Source organism: Balaenoptera musculus, chromosome 15, assembly GCF_009873245.2.
Source record: "Balaenoptera musculus isolate JJ_BM4_2016_0621 chromosome 15, mBalMus1.pri.v3, whole genome shotgun sequence".
Lineage (NCBI taxonomy): Eukaryota > Metazoa > Chordata > Mammalia > Artiodactyla > Balaenopteridae > Balaenoptera > Balaenoptera musculus.
In genome coordinates, this window is record NC_045799.1 from 48725219 (window position 1) to 48746139 (window position 20921).

At 44.0% G+C, this 20921-nt stretch overlaps 1 protein-coding gene across 1 annotated transcript in view; it reads right to left on the reverse strand.

Moving 5' to 3' along the window:
• PCSK2 (proprotein convertase subtilisin/kexin type 2) overlaps positions 1-20921 on the reverse strand; it is a 215008-nt gene that overhangs the window by 38932 nt on the left and 155155 nt on the right. Inside the window, exons 6-7 of the mRNA XM_036827204.1 lie at positions 14585-14661; positions 1495-1583 (exon numbers count right to left, since the gene is read on the reverse strand). Of these exons, the coding sequence (XP_036683099.1) occupies positions 1495-1583; positions 14585-14661 (166 nt within the window). The remainder of the gene's footprint in view (positions 1-1494; positions 1584-14584; positions 14662-20921) is intronic.

Below are 20921 nucleotides of genomic sequence, written 5' to 3' on the forward strand. Positions count from 1 at the left end.
GGGGAGGTGTTGGTTTCTAAATTTCTGGTGACCAGCCACCCTTGTTTCTAAAGGCCCATAAAGAGGAATTTGTTAAATATCTTTCCGGTGGAACTTAATAAAAAGGTTCTAGGTAGAATATTTTCCCTTAAAGATGAGAGGCATTGTGCAAACAAACAAACATACAAAAAACCCCACCAAAAACATTTGGAAGAGTTCTGAGTATGTTTACAATAATTTGTACACACCTCCTTATATTCTACCATCTTTATTTGATTCCTATTAAAATGTTATGGATACTTGGACAAAACTATAATTCGAAAAGATAGGGAACCCTCTTAACTGTTGGTGGGAATGTAAATTGGTGCAGCCATTATGGAAACAGTATGGAGGTTCCTCAGAAAACTAAAACTAGAGTTGCCATATGAACCAGAAATCCCACTCCTGGGCACATATCCAGACAAAACTATAATTTGAAAAGACATATGCACCCCTGCGTTCATAGCGGCACTATTCACAATAGCCAAGACATGGAAACAACCTAAATGTCCATCTACAGATTAAAGGATAAAGAAGATGTGGTACATATATACAATGGAATACTACTCAGCCATGAAAAGAATGAAAAAATGCCATTCGAGGTAACATGGATGGACCTGGAGAGTATTATACTAAGTGAAGTAAGTCAGAAAGAGAAAGACAAATACCATATGATATCACTTACATGTGGAATCTAAAATATGACACAAATGAACTTATCTAAGAAATGGAAACAGACTCACAGACATAGAGAACAGACTTGTGGTTGCCAAGGGGGAGGGCGGGTGAGGGAGTGTTGGATTGGGAGTTTGGGATTAGCAGATGCAAACTAGTATATATAGAATAGATAAACAACAAGGTCCTACTGTACAGCACAGGGAGCTATATTCAATATCCTGTGATAAACGATAATGGAAAAGAATATGAAAAGGAATATCTATACACACACACACACACGTATATATGTATAACTGAATTACTTTGCTGTACACCAGAAACTAACACAACATTGTAAATCAACTCTACTCCAATTAAAAAAAAAAAAGATGTTATGGCTACTGACACACAAAGAGTACACACAGTACAATTCCATTTATATAAAGTTTAAAAACTGGGAATAACTGACATTTGCTGTTAGAAATCAGGGTCATGACTGTTCTTGTGTGCATGGGCAGTAACTGAGAGGGGACACAAGGAGGGCTTTGGGGTGCTGGTCGTGTTTTGTTTCTTGATGGTTACATGGATGTGGTCAGTTTGTGAAACTTCATTGACCTGTGTGCTCATGATCTGTGCACCTTAAAAATTTTTAAAGTTTATTGATCTTGCCATATAGGCTAAGTTAAAAAAGTGTTTTTCACTCTTGCTAAATGTACCAGTCCCCGCCCTCCGGCTCCACTGGGAATCTTCGCCGCGCCGTGGCCAGGCCCGAGACCCGAGTGTGATGCCTCCTGGGGTTGTTTGCCAGGGACAGCCTACCTGCGACCTTGGAGCCGTAGGCCACTCCGACCCCGCAGATGTTGTTGTTGGCGACTGCAGAAACTTCCCCGGCGCATCGGGTTCCATGGCTGCAGAGAACAGTAAAGACAAGTCAGATACAGGGTCAAATGACTTGGAGAAGATCCCTTAAACTCTATCTATGGTTCTTTTCAATGGTTCAGTTAGCCCGGAGCCAGCCCAGGCCCCTGGATTTTCCATCTGTGTCTCTCCTTTCGACCCCTTCCAATTCCCAGCTGCCCTTCCTGACCTTGGCTTCTTTCTACCATGAAGAGTCCTCTCAGAACATTTTCAACCTTGAGAGGTGATCTTTACTTTAAAATTCGAAGTGTCTTACTGCGGAAAACAGTTATAGGCTTTCTGTGAAAAGGAGACACAATCTAAGACAGGTTGGTGCTGGTCAAAACAGCTGATTTTTTTTTTTTTTTGAAGCGCTAGAATTGTGGGCTGGTGTTTATTTTCAAGGCTGGTTCTGTCCATAGGCAGGTAATGAATGCTGCCTGTCAGTTGTGGGATAAAAGTTATTTGCCTTTTTGGATTATAGCCTCCTTTAGGACATACTGAATGCTACACATCCCCCACCTTCCTCTGGAACCAAATAAACACACACTGGCAACTGTTTGCATTCAATTTCGAGGGGTCCACAGAAAGTTTGAGGCCGACCAGATTAAGAATCCCAGGCATCTATTAGATAATCTTTCTGAAGTTTGCCGGTCTTACAATTCTGAGCAAGGCCTTCTCAGGGCTTATGTTCCAGAATGTTCTCCAGCCCAGGCCCCTGGATTTTCCATCTGTGTCTCTCCTTTCGACCCCTTCCAATTCCCAGCTGCCCTTCCTGACCTTGGCTTCTTTCTACCATGAAGAGTCCTCTCAGAACATTTTCAACCTTGAGAGGTGATCTTTACTTTAAAATTCGAAGTGTCTTACTGCGGAAAACAGTTATAGGCTTTCTGTGAAAAGGAGACACAATCTAAGACAGGTTGGTGCTGGTCAAAACAGCTGATTTTTTTTTTTTTTGAAGTGCTAGAATTGTGGGCTGGTGTTTATTTTCAAGGCTGGTTCTGTCCACAGGCAGGTAATGAATGCTGCCTGTCAGTTGTGGGATAAAAGTTATTTGCCTTTTTGGATTATAGCCTCCTCTAGGACATACTGAATGCTACACATCCCCCACCTTCCTCTGGAACCAAATAAACACACACTGGCAACTGTTTGCATTCAATTTCGAGGGGTCCACAGAAAGTTTGAGGCCGACCAGATTAAGAATCCCAGGCATCTATTAGATAATCTTTCTGAAGTTTGCCGGTCTTACAATTCTGAGCAAGGCCTTCTCAGGGCTTATGTTCCAGAATGTTCTCTGCAATAGACACTGGAATTTCATTAACTTTTTCCCTTTTGCTCCCTTTTCCGTTCCACCAAAGGAATCCAAACGGCTCTCCCCTTGAACTGGGGCGGCCTGGTGGCTGGCTTGGACCCATGGGAGGCAGCGAGAGGATGCCCTCTGTCCTCTGGGCCAGGGTCCGTACAGAGGAGCTTGGGCTACAGCTGAGGCCATGCGGGCAGTGCAGCTGGGCAGCCCCCGTTGTTCCAACACCTCAGGTGAGGCCCCTGGAGGCCTCCCTCCCCCAGACCCTGCCAGGTTACCCCGTCAGCAGCACATGGAGAGAGACAGGTGCCCACCTAAGTTGCAGGATTGTGAGCTAGTAAATATTCTCTTTTAAGCCACTTGGTTTCGGGGCCGTTTGTTAAACGGCAACGGGGAACTGAACCCTGCATAAGCTCGAAGTCAATCAGAATGCCATGTTTTAACCCCAAACAGCATTCAAGAGGAGGAGTGGTCCAATGTACACATCACTGGAAATGGCCAGCCCCAACCTGAAAGTCCATCCTAATGGCCCATGAGGCAGCTAAATACGAAGTCGGCTGCAAAAGTGTCAGCTGGCCTGCAGAGGGGATGGTGGTGAGGACTGGCTTCCCCCTCACTATTCACAGGGCGGGTGCAGGAAGGGATGTGGGGAAGGGGACTTCTTGGCTGCGTAGCCCAAGAAGTCCTGATTTCTGCAGTGTAGACTCTTTGCCACATTCTCTTGGGGCAAGCAAAGCTCGCACCCACCCTTAAAAAATCACATCGGAGGACTGAAAGTATACACACATATTTTCTTTCTCTATATGAGCAAAAGTGAATCCTGCCTCCATGAAGGCTACACATCTCATGGACTCAAAATTCCCTTTGGAACAAGAATGAAATCTGTATGCGGTGTCCGAGGAGACCTCGCTGTGACTGCAGAGGCCAGCCCTGTGGTCAAAGCTCTGTGAAGAGCCCACGTGCCGACTGAGTATCTACCAAAAACTGACAGGCAAAACCCCTGTCTTCTTGCCTGTAAGTTTTTGGTAGATCTCATTTGAGATTTTTGAGAAGGGACTTAGTTATGGTTTAACTTGATGGGAGAAACTACCATGGACGTGGCTTTCATGGCCCCCATCTTATTCTCAGTGCTGAAGAAAATGGTAAATAAAATTCTGAAAAACAGCATGGAAGTATATACACATGTATCTATATAAAGTGAAATATATACATACACATTTTATATTGATCCGTATGTAGACTTTAAATGTATATATTTAAGTACAGAGTTGTACTTACATCTACTTATGTATTTGTAATTATATACTTCTATATTCATATGTATATATACTTATACATTATATATAATCCACATATTAGATATTTAAATATATAAAATACACGCTGTATTAAGAGGACATGCATATACTTTATATATACACACATATATATTTAAAAATGGAACTTGTGCAGACACTGATTAAATTTGGCTGGCTCCCTTGCTGTTTGGTTCATGCTGAACAAATAAGTATTTGAATAAAAGTTTAAAAAGCAGTGCCACATCTAATTCGAGTGAGCACTAATTTCCTTATTATTTAATAATCAGCCCTGCCAGGCTCTCCTTTCCGAGGCCTTGCCTGGAACAGTCGATGCTGTGACCGACATCTGTGAAGCACACGTTATGCTGGTGGAGGGGGAGCCCCGCTCTGAGGAGCGAGGAGGACCAACAGCACCTGCTGTGGACGGGGCAGTCGTTCCTCACCAGGGACCACAATCGGTGCTTTTCTTGTCGCACCCCCTTTACCCCTCGCGGGAGTAGGTACTGCTGCATTTCACAGATGTCAAAGCTGAGTATCCGAGGATCTGGGCCAGGTCTGAGACCTAGGGTCAGCTACTGGACCACCCATCACCCTCCCACCCTGTGACAGACCTTCTCTGCCCTAAAATTGCTCACGAAAGGCTGGAGGACAAAATCGCGCGAACTTCCTTGAGCAGATTAAAGACACTGAATGCTTCCATATCCTTAATTTTGGCCTTTAAGTGGGGAGATGACCGTCGTGGTCCCTCCAGAGGAACATATGGGAAAAAACATTTCATTGCTAAACTAGGCGACACTAATTATAAGCGGGTAGTGGCTCCCTGTAATTGTTGGTGACACCAGGCCTCTTCGCACCCCTGGGCCTCTGTCAGCTCTGTCGCCACGGCCTTGAGTGCCTTCCCTTCAGTCCTGTTTTCCTGATCATCTCAGAGAGCGAGCTTGCTCCCCTGAATATCAGGAGAATCCTTTTCCAAGTCCATGTTCATCTGGTCCCTTTGCTCTCTCAAGCACATCCAGTAGCTTCCCTTTGTCTCTAGAGTAAAACATGAGTCTGTCAGAAGTGGAAATAGCTGTGGGTGTGAGGAGGAGGGACAAATCTCTGTGGCTTGATTGGCCTCCTTTTTTTTTTGAAATTCAGTAAATGTTTATTGATTGGCTGATTGAATAAAACAGTCCAGGTGAGAAGTCTGATGAGCTCACAAAAGAGTGGGATTTGGCCAAAAAGATGTTATCTAACAAAATCTGAGTAATTTATAACCTTTTAAAACGTCTTCAACATATTCAGAATGAAAGTAATTGAAAAAATAGATTACTGAACAGTGCTCCACGGGAAGGGCAAGAAGACTGATTTTTGGTGAAGATCCAACACTTGTGTGGACTCATCGTCTGGCCCCTGGGAGACCTGAACCGCTGACTAGGGTTAGTGAGTGCTCTCTGGTTCTATAGAAACAAGCCCGTAACTTTGTGCTTTAACTAATTAATGGCCTCCTTCTGACGAAGGTCATCGTGGGGCAAGTGACAGGAGTCAGGGGTGTCACGTTGCCAGAACGGCCTCGATCTACTGTTCTCCTGGGCCCATGCCCTTGGCAGTGTGATTTTCTTGCTCCTTCATGAAGAGGGGTAGCACATTTCCCCTACCTTGAGTCTGGCTGGCCTCGTGACTTGCTTTGGACAAACGAATGTGGTGGAAGTGATGGCCCTGGCCCTCAAGAGGACCACAGCTGCCCTTTCTCCTGAAACTGCCCTGGTGCCATGTGGACAAGCCCAGGCTGGCCCATTGGATGGTGAGAGACTGTAACCCCTCATGCCTGTCACCCAAGCTGACAGCCAGCTGTCCCCCAGACATGTGAGAGAGGCCATCCTAAGCCAGCCAGCCCCCAGCCTCCCTGCCAGCCAACCCTGGATGCAGGGACGAGTCAGATCAACAGAACTGTCCCGCTGACCTACAGACTTGTGAGCGATATCAGTGCTTATTGCTTTAAGCTACTACTTCTGGGATGATTTGTTATGTGGCATTATTTGGCAATAGATAACTGATACGCTGGACAAGCAAGGCTGGAGGGACAATCCCAGGTTAACCTGTGTGGGGTGGGGCTTAAGCCAGGGCCCTGATGATGGCTGCACTGGGGCTTCCCTACAGCCTTGGCAGCTGCTGAGATGTCCAAGAAAACCCTGAGGACCTGCTCCGACCCGGGGAGGGGGCACATCTCCGGAGAGACAGTGCCCCTTCTTCCACATTGCTGACCTTTCACTAGAGCGACTGGCCACCCTTCTTGCCCTTTCCAGCCAAAGCATGCATTTCTCTGTGACTCCATTCAGGGAGAGATGCACGGGGCAGCGTGCATACGGCACCTCTCATTTACTGACACCCACCGTGGGCGGGCACCATGCCGAGAGTGCTGCAGGCTTTGTTTTATTTAATTCTCACAACTATCATTATCCCCATTTTAAAGAAGAGGGAGTCGAACATCAAGATACTAAGTCACTTCTCAGTTCAGAGGCAGAACCAGAATTCAGACACAGGTTTGCTGCTTCCGACCCCCTGTTCTTAAGCATGACCTTTATAAACAAGATGAAAAGACAACCCTCATAATGGGAGAAAATATTTGCAAAGGAATTTACAGACAAAGGATTAATCTCTAAAATATATAAACAGCTCATGCAGCTCAATATTTAAAAAAACAGACAACCCAATCAAAAAATGGGCAGAAGGCCTAAATAGACATTTCTCCAAAGAAGGCATACAGATGGCCAAGAGGCACATGAAAATCTGCTCAACATCACTAATTATTAGAGAAATGCAAATCAAAACTACAATGAGGTATCACCTCACACTGGTTAGAATGGGCATCAGCAGAAAATCTACAAACAACAAATGCTGGAGAGGGTGTGGAGAAAAGGGAACCCTCCTACACTGTTGGTGGGAATGTAAATTGATACAGCCACTATGGAGAACAGTATGGAGATTCCTTAAAAAATCTAAAAACAGAACTACCATATGAACTAGGAATCCCACTACTGGGCATATACCCAGAGAAAACCATAATTCAAAAAGACACATGCACCCCAATGGTCATTGCAGCACTGTTTACAATAGCCAGGTCATGGAAGCAACCTAAATGCCCATCGGCAGACGAGTGGATAAAGAAGATGTGGTACATATATACAATGGAATATTACTCAGCCATAAAAAGGAACAAAATTGGGTCATTTGCAGAGACGTGGATGGACCTAGAGACTGTCATACAGAGTGAAGTAAGTCAGAAAGAGAAAAACAAATATCGTATATTAACGCATATATGTGGAATCTAGAAAAATGGTACAGATGAACTGGTTTGTAAAGCAGAAATAGAGACACAGATGTAGAGAACAAAGGTATGGACAAAGATGTAGAGAACAAAGGTATGGACACCAAAGGTATGGAAAGCAGGGGGTGGGGGGTGGTGGGATGAATTGGGAGATTGGGATTGACACGTATACACTAATATGCATAAAATAGATAACTAATAAAAAAATATATCATGTATTCCTGATGCTCAGAAATGTGCAGATAAAAAGTGTGATGGTTAAATTTATGTGTCAATTTGGCTGGGACATGGTGCGCTCAGATATTTGATTAAACATTATTTTGGGTGTTCCTGTGAAGGTGTTTTTTGGATGAGGTTAACATTTAAATTGGTGGATTCTGAGTAAAGCAGATTGTCCTCCGTAGTGTGGGTGGGCCTCATCCAATCCGTTGAAGGTCTGAATAGAACAAAAAGACCAGCCTTCTCTGGGTAAGAGAAAATCCTCCAGCACTGCCTTTGGACTCCAGCTCGTCTCTCCTGGGTCTCCAGCCTGCCAGCCCACCCTGCAGATTTTGGACTTGCCAGACCCCATAATTGCATGAGCCAATTCCTTATAACAAATCTCTTTCTTTTTAAATACATATCTGATTCGTTCTTTTTCTCTGCAGAATCCTGACTAATTCAAAAAGTAACTTAGTGGTTTAACCAGCTTTCACTGGTTCTTTGGCTCACTCACTGGTTAGGGTCCTTGGCTTAGGTTTTCTGCTACAACATGGTCTGTCTTTGCCACATGATTTTTTTTTGGTGACAGAACATACTAACTGGTAACCAAGCTCATTTTCTTTTCTTCCTGGGATCCGGTTAGGCTCCATTTCCCAGCCTCCCCCGCACGTGCATGTGGCCAAGTGACTGAATTTCAGCTGATGTTATGTGGGTGACGGGATGTACGCTGCTTCCAGGCCCGGCTCATAAAAATCCCCAGAGCCATTGTCCGTGCTCTTTCTCTCTAGTCCCTCATGCAAACCTCCAAGGTGGAGCTTTAGTTCCATTTTACAGATAGGGGAAACTGATTCAGGGATCACTTGTTCCATACCAAGCGATCAACATACCACAACCTTTGTCCATTATAATCTACTGTATTTTTCTCTCTTAAGAAAAGAATAATTGCCACCTGAGGACCATAAAATCCCCCCATATGGCAAACATTAGTTTCCAAAGTAGAAATGATTATACCAACATACAGATATTTCTTTTGCAATCTATATGATTCTCTCCACAACCCCAAATCTGTGTTACGTCTATTTCTTTTAGCTGAAGGGGAAAATTTAAATAATGAAAACTTGTGTCATCCAGGTAGCGGACTAGAGATTTTTTTAAAAACTCACAACTTTGTGGTATTTCTCCAGTGGCTCAGAAGAGCTCACAAAATTAAACTCTGTTGGATTTCACTGTGCTCTGGATTGGCTAGAGAGAGGGGGTTGATTGCAAAGACCAACCTTTGAACTGATATCGGCTTATGAGGTAGTCTCAACGCTCACATGAAAGAAAAACTTAGATTAGGTCTTTGAAGGCAGTTTGGATTTTGTTATCCAGGAGGCAATTTCAGAATTAGTCCGTAAAGACAGAAGGGAAAGATGTTTGTCGATCTCTAAGCCGTTACGTGTCCCCAGGGTAAAGTATTGGTTTCCATCACTGTGCTAATAGCCAACCAGAGAGAGCAATTTTCCCCCCATGTTCTTTTTTAGGCCTGTTTATTGGGTTCTTCAGAATAAAATATGACTTTTAATTAAAAAAAGTTAATCACTGAAAATCTTTCTTATTTGAAGGTTTAACTAATGCTATCAATCAAACGTGCTCACATAGAGACAGATGATCCTTGGCATCCATTTATCCATACTTCCCTTCATTTTGGTGGCTTGAATAATAAATGTCTTCTCTCTCCCTGAATTGACAGTAAACTTTTTGTGACCAGGAATTGCATCTAATCCAGAATCTCTTACTCTTTAGGGCGTAATAGATAGAGCATGCTGCACCCAGTGGTGCTCTGTCAATATTGCCGATGGTGGGGATGACATTTCAGTGGTGCATGCCTGTCAAAGAAATGCTATGCAAGAGAGAGTTTTATGGACAACAGCACAGCAATGGAATACAGATCTGCAGTGCATCACCAAACATTGACCTAAAACCCAGCAAGGCTGGAATATTATTGACAAAGTGTGAGCCGCAAACCTTGGGAGAAGCAGGCAGCTCTGAAATGGACAGATGTCAAGGGCACTCAACATCTTGGCATGGCTGAGAAAGTATGCCACCCATCCATCAACCAGCCAATCAATATTTATTGAATGCCAGAAAAAAAATGTGATACTAGATCCTGATACCTCATAGCAAATCAGTTATAGCTGTGTTGCATATTATTGATGCTGATTAAATATGTATTATTTTCTACCTTTTTGCAGTTTGGGTTATTGTTGCTACTGTGGCTGTTATTATTTTGCTTGGTCATCTGTATTTCTCTGATTGCAAGCTAGGAGGAAATGATACTCCTTTTCCAAATTTCTCAACTGTGTTTCAAATACATACCTGGAGCGCAGATACCGCATACAATTATCAAATGGTTCACAGTAGAATAAATACACTTGCTCTGCCGAAAAAGGAATAATTCTACAAAATCAAATGAAGCACAGGGCAAGGAGTTCTAATATACAGGTCCCCTAAAAGCAGTTCTGCATATGTATGAAATTTGCCTTCATAAGGAGTCCTTGGCTTGGAGTTTTAAGTATGTTCTTAAAGAAGCGTACACTTGAAGGAAAACAAGTTAACCTATAAGCACAGAGAGGAGATATGATGGTTTAAAGTGTGAGGAAAGCCCAGGGGAGACACGCGGCTATTAAACTCAGTTTCTCAGCCAAGGGGAACGTTCTCCTTGCTTGCTTTTGAGAGCGCCCCTGGTAGAGCGTTTTATTTTCTACTTTCCACAGCAGTGAGAAGCCAGTGATGGAGAGCGTGGCCTTTTCTGGGCAGGAATTGCCTCTACGTTCTAACCGGCCTGTGTGGCAGGCAGTGTGGCTGGAGAAGCAGCAGCAAACCCACTGCTGGTCAGCATCGGGCGGCCCTTCATTGGAGTTTCGGTGCCGAAACTAGCTTATCCAAGAGCCCCGAGTCTGCTGAGCAAAGATGGGGTATTGGGACTGGTGCCCAAGCCCAGAAGAGAACACCTGAAGAAACTGGCAGGCCGGAAGCTCAGGCTGCCTGGGCAGTAAACCCTGCTCCAGCCAAGGGCAAGTGCTCAAGCCTCTCAGAGCTTCTGGGCAGCGGCATTCCTAGAGTGCAATGGGAGAATCGTCCTTGTCTACGCCCCACACCCAGTTTCCGACCCAATCACAAGATCTCTCCTCTTTTCTCCTAGCAACCTGTCCAAACCTTTCATGCTCACCTCCTCCATGAAGCCTTCTCAGATTGCTGCCTTCTGCACCAGTCTCTAACTCCAGGACCAGTTATCCAGGACACCTCCTGAACACGTCTGTACCTCCCGCCTCTGCTTCTTTGCCTAAATTGTACCCTCACCCCAGAATACATTCCCTCCCCTCCCCTCCCAACTCTACCTAGTACCTTCATTCAAATCCCGGACCAAATAACACATCTTCAAGGAAGCCTGTCCCAGTTTCCCCAGCCAGAGATAACTGCATTTCTCCATGCTCTCTCTCCAAAGCACTTTTATTATGAGGCAGTGCTTGTAATGGCCCCTCACTGGTGTCAAATCCTGTCTCCACCACTTGTTAGCTGCGTGACCTTGCACACGTTACTTAATCTTTCTGTGCTTCGTTTTCCAAAATAGGGATAATAATGTTCACACCTATTTCAGAGGGTTAGATTGAGAATTAATACGTGCAAAGCACTAAAACAGTGCCTTAAACATAGTAATTAATAGGCGTTCGCTTTCCTTGTATGATTTCAGCCCTGGCTACACTTAGCACTGCAGTGATCCGGGCTGCTGTCGCCTCCTCATGGGACATTGCAAGCGCCTCAGAAGCTTAACCACCAAAATGAATAGTTTCATGAGTACCAAGCTAAAGGCCCAGTTCTGTTTATCTCTTTTTACGTCCTATGCTTTTAAAATTTACTTTTTGTTATAGAAAATATCAGAATAGACAAAAGTAGAGTGAAATCTCATGTAACCATCATCCAGCTTTAACAATTATTAACTCATGGCCAATTATATTTCCTTTAAACCCCCCTTTACTCTCTTTCCTTCTTCTACAAGCCCCTAGTTATACTGAAAGAAATACTAGGCATAATATTCATCCAAGAGGGAATTTTTAATAAACTTATCTTACACTCAAGGGAAGGGTGCTATCTTCAAATTCTCTTTGGGCCAAGCAGGAACCACCTCCAGGACAGACACGACTTTTCGGACCACAGATCCTCCCAGGGCTGTGGCCTGAACTTTGACCCGCCTTCCTCTCATAATCACTTACAACAGTAGTTTTGTTTCGAGAAGCCATGATTTGAACCGTGGTACCGTCCAGTCTTTGTAATAACAAGTCATGATAGATGAGGATCTTTGAAAATGACTTGATAATTGTGAAAAACCCCATTTATGGGTCAAAGTGGCCACTGTGTCTTGAGTCATTGGTTCCTTAAGAGGCAAGGATCATACTTGCCTGACTCACGATGACTGTGTCTCAGGCAGTTGGACACTTGGGGATTCCACCTCTGGCAATGAAGAATTTTAGTGCCCTGGGCTTCCCTGGTGGCACAGTGGTTAAGAATCTGCCTGCCAATGCAGGGAACACGGGTTCGGGCCCCGGTGCAGGAAAATCCCACAAGCCACGGAGCAATGAAGCCCTCGCGCCACAACTACTGAGCCCTCGCGCCTAGAGTCCGTGCTCCACAACAAAAGAAGGTACCGCAGTGAGAAGCCCACGCACTGCAACGAAGAGTATTCCCCGCTCGCCGCAACTAGAGAAAGCCCATGCGCAGCAATGAAGACCCAGTGCAGCCAAAAATAAATAAGTTAAATAAATTTTAAAAAAAAAAAGAATTTTATTGCCCTAAGTGCTCATTAGTCCTAGAGGATCTTAGCCAGTTTAAAATTGAACTTTCAAGAACAAGTTTGCAAATGAAATTATTTAAGGTAGAGGACATCTCCGTTTTGCTTTTGTTTTTGTTTAAAGAATATTCTTACAGCTCATCACACAGGAAGACTTACTGGTGGGGGGTTGTGTTTGGGTTCAGAAAATGGGATGGAGGGAACCATTCTGTTGGTTATATTTTTGTGCCTGGGTCCATCCATTGAAGATGAATTTAGTACCTACTAGCTGCAGAGAGAAAGCTAGGAGCTGGCACGTGTGTTGCTACTGCCCTTTTTGATAGCGTGTGGACAGCTGGTGACCGATGGTGCTGAAGCCATGGCCACCCTCGTTGTCCTTCTCAGCACAAGGTTCCAGGCCGCTGTTAATAATTATGTCTCGCCCCTGGCTTAGTGACTTCTATCTGATGACTTCACATCCCTGTGTCTGAAAACGGTTTATTAGCTAAGGGTATGCAAGGATCTAGGTGAGTAAGAGACACTTCAAGTCAAAAGTTCTCTGGCCTTTTTTACACACCCTCACCCCCTCAAACGCACACTTCCAAACCCTGCATGATGATTTTAAAGCTGCAGATGGGGTTGATAGAGAGTGAACTGTGCTCTTGGATATTAGCAATGATCTTTTAAAAATGTTACAAATACGAATTGTGTTTCCCCCTTTATTCTTTTCTGCATTTTCTGTAATTACCAAGCCCCGTGTGCTCTGTCTGTGCCCCACACAGTCTCTGGTCAACTTGCTAACTGTAGGAACAGAGTTTAAGCTACCTGGTCCACTGGGGACCCATCCCTGGCCACTCTCTGGTCATCATGCCTTCTGTGTTTTATAATAAAGATGATGCTTATAAAAGAAGGGTACAGTTTGGGTTTAGAAACACTTACAGAGCTTGGGTTCAAGTGTCGGCTTTGATATTTACTGGTTGTTTGTCCAGGGAAGTCAGGCAACTTTTCTGAGCCTGTTTCCTTGTCACTAAACTGAGGATGACAGCATTTGTTTCATCTACCTTGAGTTTGTCACGAGAAGTAGAAGAAATGAGTAAAGTGCTGTACACACAATATATTTTTATATCATTAATTGAAGTTCATACGTTCTCATCAGCTTCACTCAAAAACATCAATAATGGGGAAGCACTAGGTTTAGAACTGAGTCAATTTTGATTGAACAAGCCACGTGCCTTAATTTCTTGATATTTCTTACATGTGATCAACAACTTAGGCGAGAATTTTACTTGGAGAAGAAAGAGACTGCATTTACACGTTTTGTAGCAAAACAGGCTGAAGAAAAATCACACTTTTGGATGAACCATTCATTGGGTAGTGTTACATAACAGGATGGCAAGCAGTATTTCAAACCTAGAGTTAACAATACTGTACTGCATATTTGAAAGTTGCTAAGAGAGTTGGTCTTAGAAGTACTCATCACAAGGAAAAAAGTTTTTTTATGTGACTATATGTGGTGTCAGATATTAACTAGACTTACAGTGGTGATCTTTTTGCAGTATATACAAATATGGAATCATGTGGTACAGCTGAAACTAATTATTATACCTCAGTTAAAAAAATACCTCAAACCTCTGCCAATTATGCTTACTGTTTTGTCAAAAGGGACTACATGAGCTGTTATAAGGTTACAGCAAAAACACTTTTCAAAAACATATAGACACAGACCCCTGGGGCAAAAGAGCTCCCTGCAATAGTTTCAACAGATCAAGTGAAACCCATGTTTACAATCAACTTGTGGTGGGTTGAGAAAGGATTTCTTATTATTCCTATTTTTTTTTAATCTTTAATAAGGTGGCAAATAATTCCTAGTTCAACAGAACAAAAGAGTCAAGAGATAATTCTAGAGGAGCGTTGCCATATTAAAAAAAAAATCAAGAATTTAGAGAATGTAGCCACGAAGAAGGAAAATAAATCACCATATAATTTAGCAAGGCATTGAGAGCATTTTGCTGGTGACATGTAAGCCTTAAAAACACAACAGAGCGAAATAAAACCCCACACCTGACGTCCCAGACACCTCAGGAGGCCCCATTTACCTGTTAAACCAGTCATCTGTGTATCGAGGGTAAGGATAGGGGTCGTTGCTGCTGAAGTCGTAGCTTGCTTCGGCGTTCTGCAAAACACAAGGTGTGTCATTAGGTCATAAAGCCAGAGGCACGGGCGCAAGAGGATCCAAGAGATGCAACCGTCTTATGTGAACGGTCCCTCCATGGAGGGCTGTGTTAACATCCTCTCTGGACCAGCCCTTGAAGAGGTGACAGAGCAGACGTGTGTCCGTGGAGGGTTCTATCCTCCCGTTATCCTCTTTTCCAGACTCCCTCATCCCATCCTATTCCAGGCCCTCAAAGGGTTAGCAAATTTGCGTCCTGTGCTACCCAGGACTGTCTCCATTTTAAGCTGAGTGACACTTGTGGGTCAGTGGGTCTCCCCCGGAAGCCAGGACTCTCGTTAAGCTTCCTTGCACTGATGGCCAGAAGGATCTAGTTCTCATGTCACAAGTGAGGCAGCCTCTAGAGTTTTCTTGCTTTATGCAGAGCTCACTCCAGCTCCCTGCTTCAGGCTGACAGAGGCTTGTCTCCTTTACATTTACAGGTGTTAAACCCAAGCCCCGAATACTGGCCATGATATCAACCTCATTTATTCATTCAACAAATATCATTGAGTCTAATATATGCCAGGGACTTTCCCAAGTATGGGAATACAATGGTGACATCCTTGCCCACATGTAAATTACAGCCTGGTTGGGGGGACAGACATCAATCCCACACAAAATAATTGATTGCAAACAGGAGTCCTCTTAACACTACAAGATACAATGAGAAGTTTAAATTCTATTCAGTCCAATACCTCCAATTTTCCCATTGAGAGTCTTTCCCCACAGAAATCAACTACCTATTCACTTAAAATGATTTCATGCTTTAATTTTGTCCATTTAGGTCTTCAGTTGGTCAGCCTTTTATTTTGGTCCATGACGGGAGATGGTCCCCCACCATCTGTTGGCTAATCCCTTCCTTCCTCTCTGCCTGTCAGTTGCCCAGGGATGCTGAGCTCCATGAAGCTCCTCTTTCCTCATCCCATCCTCCCTCCTTTGTTTCTGAGGTGTGCAGCCAAGACCCTGGATGGTTTCCTGGTCCACAGTATACACTGGGCTGGGAAACACTGGGTTAGACACATATTCCAGCTGGGAAATTTCTCAATTTCATGGGCCCTGAGACGTTTTAGAGAATTGTGCTCTTTTATGAGTCAAAACACTTTAGTTTGTAAACTTAATGTATTAGTGGCATAATGGTTTTAAGAGCAAATTGACTAGTTCCATGAGTTTATGTGTTTCCATTTGCTGGATGACAAAGGGCCATCAGTAGCTGGAATGACCAGAATTGTAATACTAATTTATTTTTAAAAATGTGCTTGGGGCAGAAGTCACTTTGAAATTTCTTTAAAATTTTTTTAACTTAAAAGTTTTTAGCTTTATTGAGGTATAATTCTTATACAAAAAATTCCACACATTTAATGTCTACATCTTGATATGTGTACACTCATGATGCCATCACCATAACCAAGGTACTAAACATACCCACCACCTTCAAAATTTCCTTGTGTTCTTTTGTGTCTGTGTGTTCTTCTTTTTTTTTTTTTTGGTAAGAACATTTAACGAGATCTATCCTCTGAACATATTTTACAGTGTATAATACCGTATTGTTGACTGTTACATGGCAGAGGTCTAGAACTTATTCATTTGCATAACAGAAACTTCATACCCATTGAAAAACAATTCCTCATTTTTCCCTCCCCCACCTTTCTATTCAAAATTTGGACCAGTCACTTATCTTGGGCATTGAACATGGCTATCTTGTGTTCTAGAATCTAGGTCTTCCTTCAAATCCTAGTCTTTAGAGAGGATGTGTTCCTGTCTCCACTGGCCATAATTACTGGCAAATACCCAGGTCTGCTCCTCCTCCATGGAGATCCCAAACTACCTTCATTCACCTTTAAAAGTTTAATTCTCTATCTGGGCTATAATCCCAGTCTTTGGGAGACCCTCTCAGATTTGGCATATTTTTTTTTTCTTGATGTTTCTTGAGCTATTTGGATCTCACTTCTTTTGAGGGATACTATTTTGAAAGTAACTTATTCGTCTTCCCTAAGTATGTTCAATTACCCCAATCTTCCCTGAATTTTTGAGACAAGAGCATGCGTAGGTAGAGCTGGTGGGGTTGGAATATTAAGAGGAACACAAGTTAATAGTTTTTCTTTGGGGTTTCAAAGCTGAGGTTGAAAGTTAAGCGATAGATCTGGAAGACTATTTGCTAGGTCTGGTTTGTTTCTCTGTAGAAGAAATGAAAATGGCCCAGTCTAAGGTGAATTGAATAGAAAATTCATTGAGTAGCACTTGTAGGGCCCTCAGAGGGAGCCCTGAGTGCTACCTCTCTCTTCTGAGCTGTGTTCTTGGAGTGGGAAGGGGGTGTGTTGGGATGTCCAACCTCAGAGAGGTCTGGGACTCATCCTAGGACAGGGGCATGGAGCTGAGGACCAGAGGTAGCTCCATGAGGTGTCTTAGCTGAGGGACTCAGGGACGCCCCACTCCGTGTTCCTGTGACGCTCACTGCAGAACAGGAAGCAGCAGAATATTGTGTGGGAGGCTGAGATTAGTGAGAACACGACAGAGAGAACCAGCTGCCCTAGGAAGTCCAACGGTCACGACACTGAGGATCCAGGGTTCAGGCAGGATCTGCGTGAAGTGATGACCGAGGCCAGTGGGGTGGGGATGCAGCAGTAGTTTCCACGGTGGACAGATGATGAGACGTGAGCTCCGGGAGCCCATCCCCTCTTCTTGATGCTGTGCTACTCCTTTGCAACTTGAAGGTGGAGGCAGGAGGGTGGGAGCAAAACCTGTGTTGGCCAAGGTCAAATTTCTACCATCAGTGCCAGTAGGTTGTTGGAGAGAAATTAAATTCCACTAGAGAAAAATAAAATCAGAATTTTCTGCACCTTTGTGTTTGCTGCCTAAGCAATTGACCTATTTCACCAGCTTTCCGCCCTGGCTCACCTTTCTTGCTCACAACTGTCACCTGCGGTCTGGGCCGAGGTCTTTGGCTCTGATTTCTGGTTCTGGAGAAAATGGCTTGCCGCGAGGTGGGTGGGGGCAGAGGGGGGAACTGGAGAGTTCAGACAGCAGAATTTGTTCCTGAGAACCCACGGGACTCTGAGACCACTTTTTTTTTTTTTTTTTTTTTTTTTTTTTTTTTTTAAATTTTATTTATTTATTTATTTATTTATGGCTGTGTTGGGTCTTCGTTTCTGTGCGAGGGCTTTCTCTAGTTGCGGCAAGTGGGGGCCACTCTTCATCGCGGTGCGCAGGCCTCTCACTATCGTGGCCTCTCCCGTTGCGGAGCACAGGCTCCAGACGCGCAGGCTCAGCAATTGTGGCTCACGGGCTTAGTCGCTCCGCGGCATGTGGGATCTTCCCAGACCAGGGCTCGAACCCGTGTCCCCTGCATTGGCAGGCAGATTCTCAACCACTGCGCCACCAGGGAAGCCCCTGAGACCACTTTTACAGCAAGAAGAAAGATCATGTATTGTCTGCAGTCAAATTCACCTCAATGTTGAGATGGATGAGGACTTAGGAATTCTAATTTGTTGTCTTTACAATTAATTTGATGACTAATGCTAATTCCTTGTGTAATAGTCTAGGCTGAGGCTGAGTATTAAGGAAGGCAAACAGGTGTTCTTCTTTGGCTGTATATTTTCTGGCAAAAAATCAAATGGTTTACAGCAAGGAAGAAGAATGAGCGATTTTTTGCAAGGGTTCTGTTTATACTTTTATAGCCCAAACCGACGAGTCATTTATTGATCTGAATTACAATGTCGTCTTCCATAAAACTGTTTGTGTACAGGAATAAATTAAACTGGTCTTGGATTATACTGGAATTTTCTAAAATATCCATTAACGTAGACATGTGGGAGGAAGTGGAGTCTCTGTAGAGTTAATGCTCTGGTATCCTAGGCTTAGCCAGAGGTTTGTTTTGGTTTGAATTCTGTAACTTCGTCCTAAAATGCATTAGTCTATTTTCTTTTAGAAAATACTAGCTGTTTAGTGAACATAATTTAATCATTGATGATTCAGTATCAGGATGATTCAGAGTCACCATTAAGAACTTGAATTATCATTGTACCATTGTGGAGAAAGTAGAAAGATTGGGCTGAATCCAAACTGACCTCAGGGCATCCCTGGAAGTTATTTCTAGAAGAAACTTCTGATAATGGCTCATTTTCTCTTTAAGAGTTGAGTGCAGGCAAAAAAAAATCCCTCTAGCAATTAGTATTTCTAAAGCTTAGTGTCTGAACACTTGAATGCATAGTCAGAAAGCAAGGCTAGATTAACTCCCAGCAAAGAAGTTTAATAATTACGCTTTTGGCTGTTGTTTGCGCTGCGCACTTTCCCATCAGATGGCCTGCCCGCACACTAGGTTAAGTAAGGACAAGGAACTTACTTATTTTCATGATATCTTCTGACTCCGTTATATCTGAGGTGCTGCCATCAAAGGCACAGGCTGACAAATGGCACCTGTCTGATGCAATGGCTGGTCTCACCTTGGAAGCTGGTGGTGGACCCAGTGGCAATCATGTTTGTTGCTTTAACATTTTCAGAGGAGCTTCTGAGCCCCTTGAGACTGAACTCAACTCTAGCACTGCCACCCTTAACCCCCAAATCTGGAATTTACTGCCTCTGGGACAAGTGGACTTTCCTTGCTGGGTAGCCCAAGACAGATGTATCTGCAGGTGTCAGCTTGAAGTAAGGGAAGGAAGAGAGGCATTAAATCAGACAGATCTGGTTTTGAACCCAGGCTATTTGGTCTTGGCAATATTCTTGTTTTCTGGTAACTGAGGTTTTCCTCATCTTTAAAATGCAGACGATAAAAAAGTAACTGGTTGGTTGTTGTGAGGATAAAAGGAAGGAAGGGATGTGGGCCAGCAAGCACACTGCGGACGATGTCTCACCTCTTTCTTCTGCTTTTGTGTCCTCTACTTTCTTTGATCACCTACGACAAGAGTCACAAAATACGACCCAAAGGCCAAATCTGGCCCACCACTTGTTTTTGTAAATAAGGTTTTATTGGAACATAGTCATGTGCATTTGTTTATGGGTTGCCTAGTGCTGCTTTCACAATATAACAGCAGACTTAAGTTGTTGTGGCAGAAGCCTACCAATCTTAAAATATTTACCATATTTTATAGAAAGTGTTCATCAATGCTTGACTGGCATCCTAGGCCTTTGGGCGCCCAGGCTGCCTGCTGATAGCCTGAGGCTTGCGCTACAGCACCTCACCCAGTCCTGCCTTCCTGGGAGGCTCCTTTGCCCTGAGACATACCTGTCCCATGGCCCTTTCTCTCTAGGTGAGCTGCAGCTGCCGAAAAGGAATCTGATACAAACTAACCTCACTATGTTGCTAAGAGTCTGAAGTTTACCTGTCCTGGGCCTCACACCCATCAAAAGTAGGTTATCGGGTGTTCCTGTGGCCAGAAATGGGGGCTCAGCCCACTGGGGCGCTTGTGGAGGCCGTGAGGGCATCCCGCTGGGATGGCGGGGAAGCCCCACCATCGTCCCCACCGCCCATCTGCCCATCGTGGGTTGAAGGCTAGTCCTAGGGGCACCGACCCTCTAGTTCATCTGTCTTTCCATCTACAATTATCCTGTCTGTGCCCACGGTCAGAACATCACCCTTGGCATGTGTTTGCAGTAAACAGCATGTGCCCAGGTGATATGGGCACACGTGGTGTCTGCTACACAAGGGCTCACCCATCTTTCATTTTTAAACCTGATGTTGCTTCGACATTCTGACAATACCAGGCTCTCGTAATAGACCAATGTATTTAATATAAAGGTCCGTTGGTGTGATTGAATTTTTTAGAGCACTAAGGAGCAAACTCTGTGGTCTGACTATAAAATTAGGTAAGTGGCATTTTTTTTTTAACATCTTTATTGGAGTATAATTGCTTTACAATGGTGTGTTCGTTTCTGCTGTATAACAAAGTGAATCAGCTATATGTATACATATATCCCCATATCTCCTCCCTCTTGTGTCTCCCGCCCACCCTCCCTATCCCACCCCTCTAGGAGGCAAGTGGCATCTTTAATCAGGGCTGCCTTGCACAGCTGTGCAGGTCATGCCTTCACAAGCAGCCACGCCCAAGGGGAGCAATGAGGGGCTGCACTGGACTCGCAAGCCTGTGCCCTGGGGAGGGGCTTGAAAAACTAATCGGTCCACCTGCCCGGAGGAGCCACCTTTTTCTCATTTGTCTGCCCAGAAGGGGGCACATTTTCTAATCTATTTGCCCAGAAGAAAGTGCTGTTTTGCAATTCACCCACCGGAA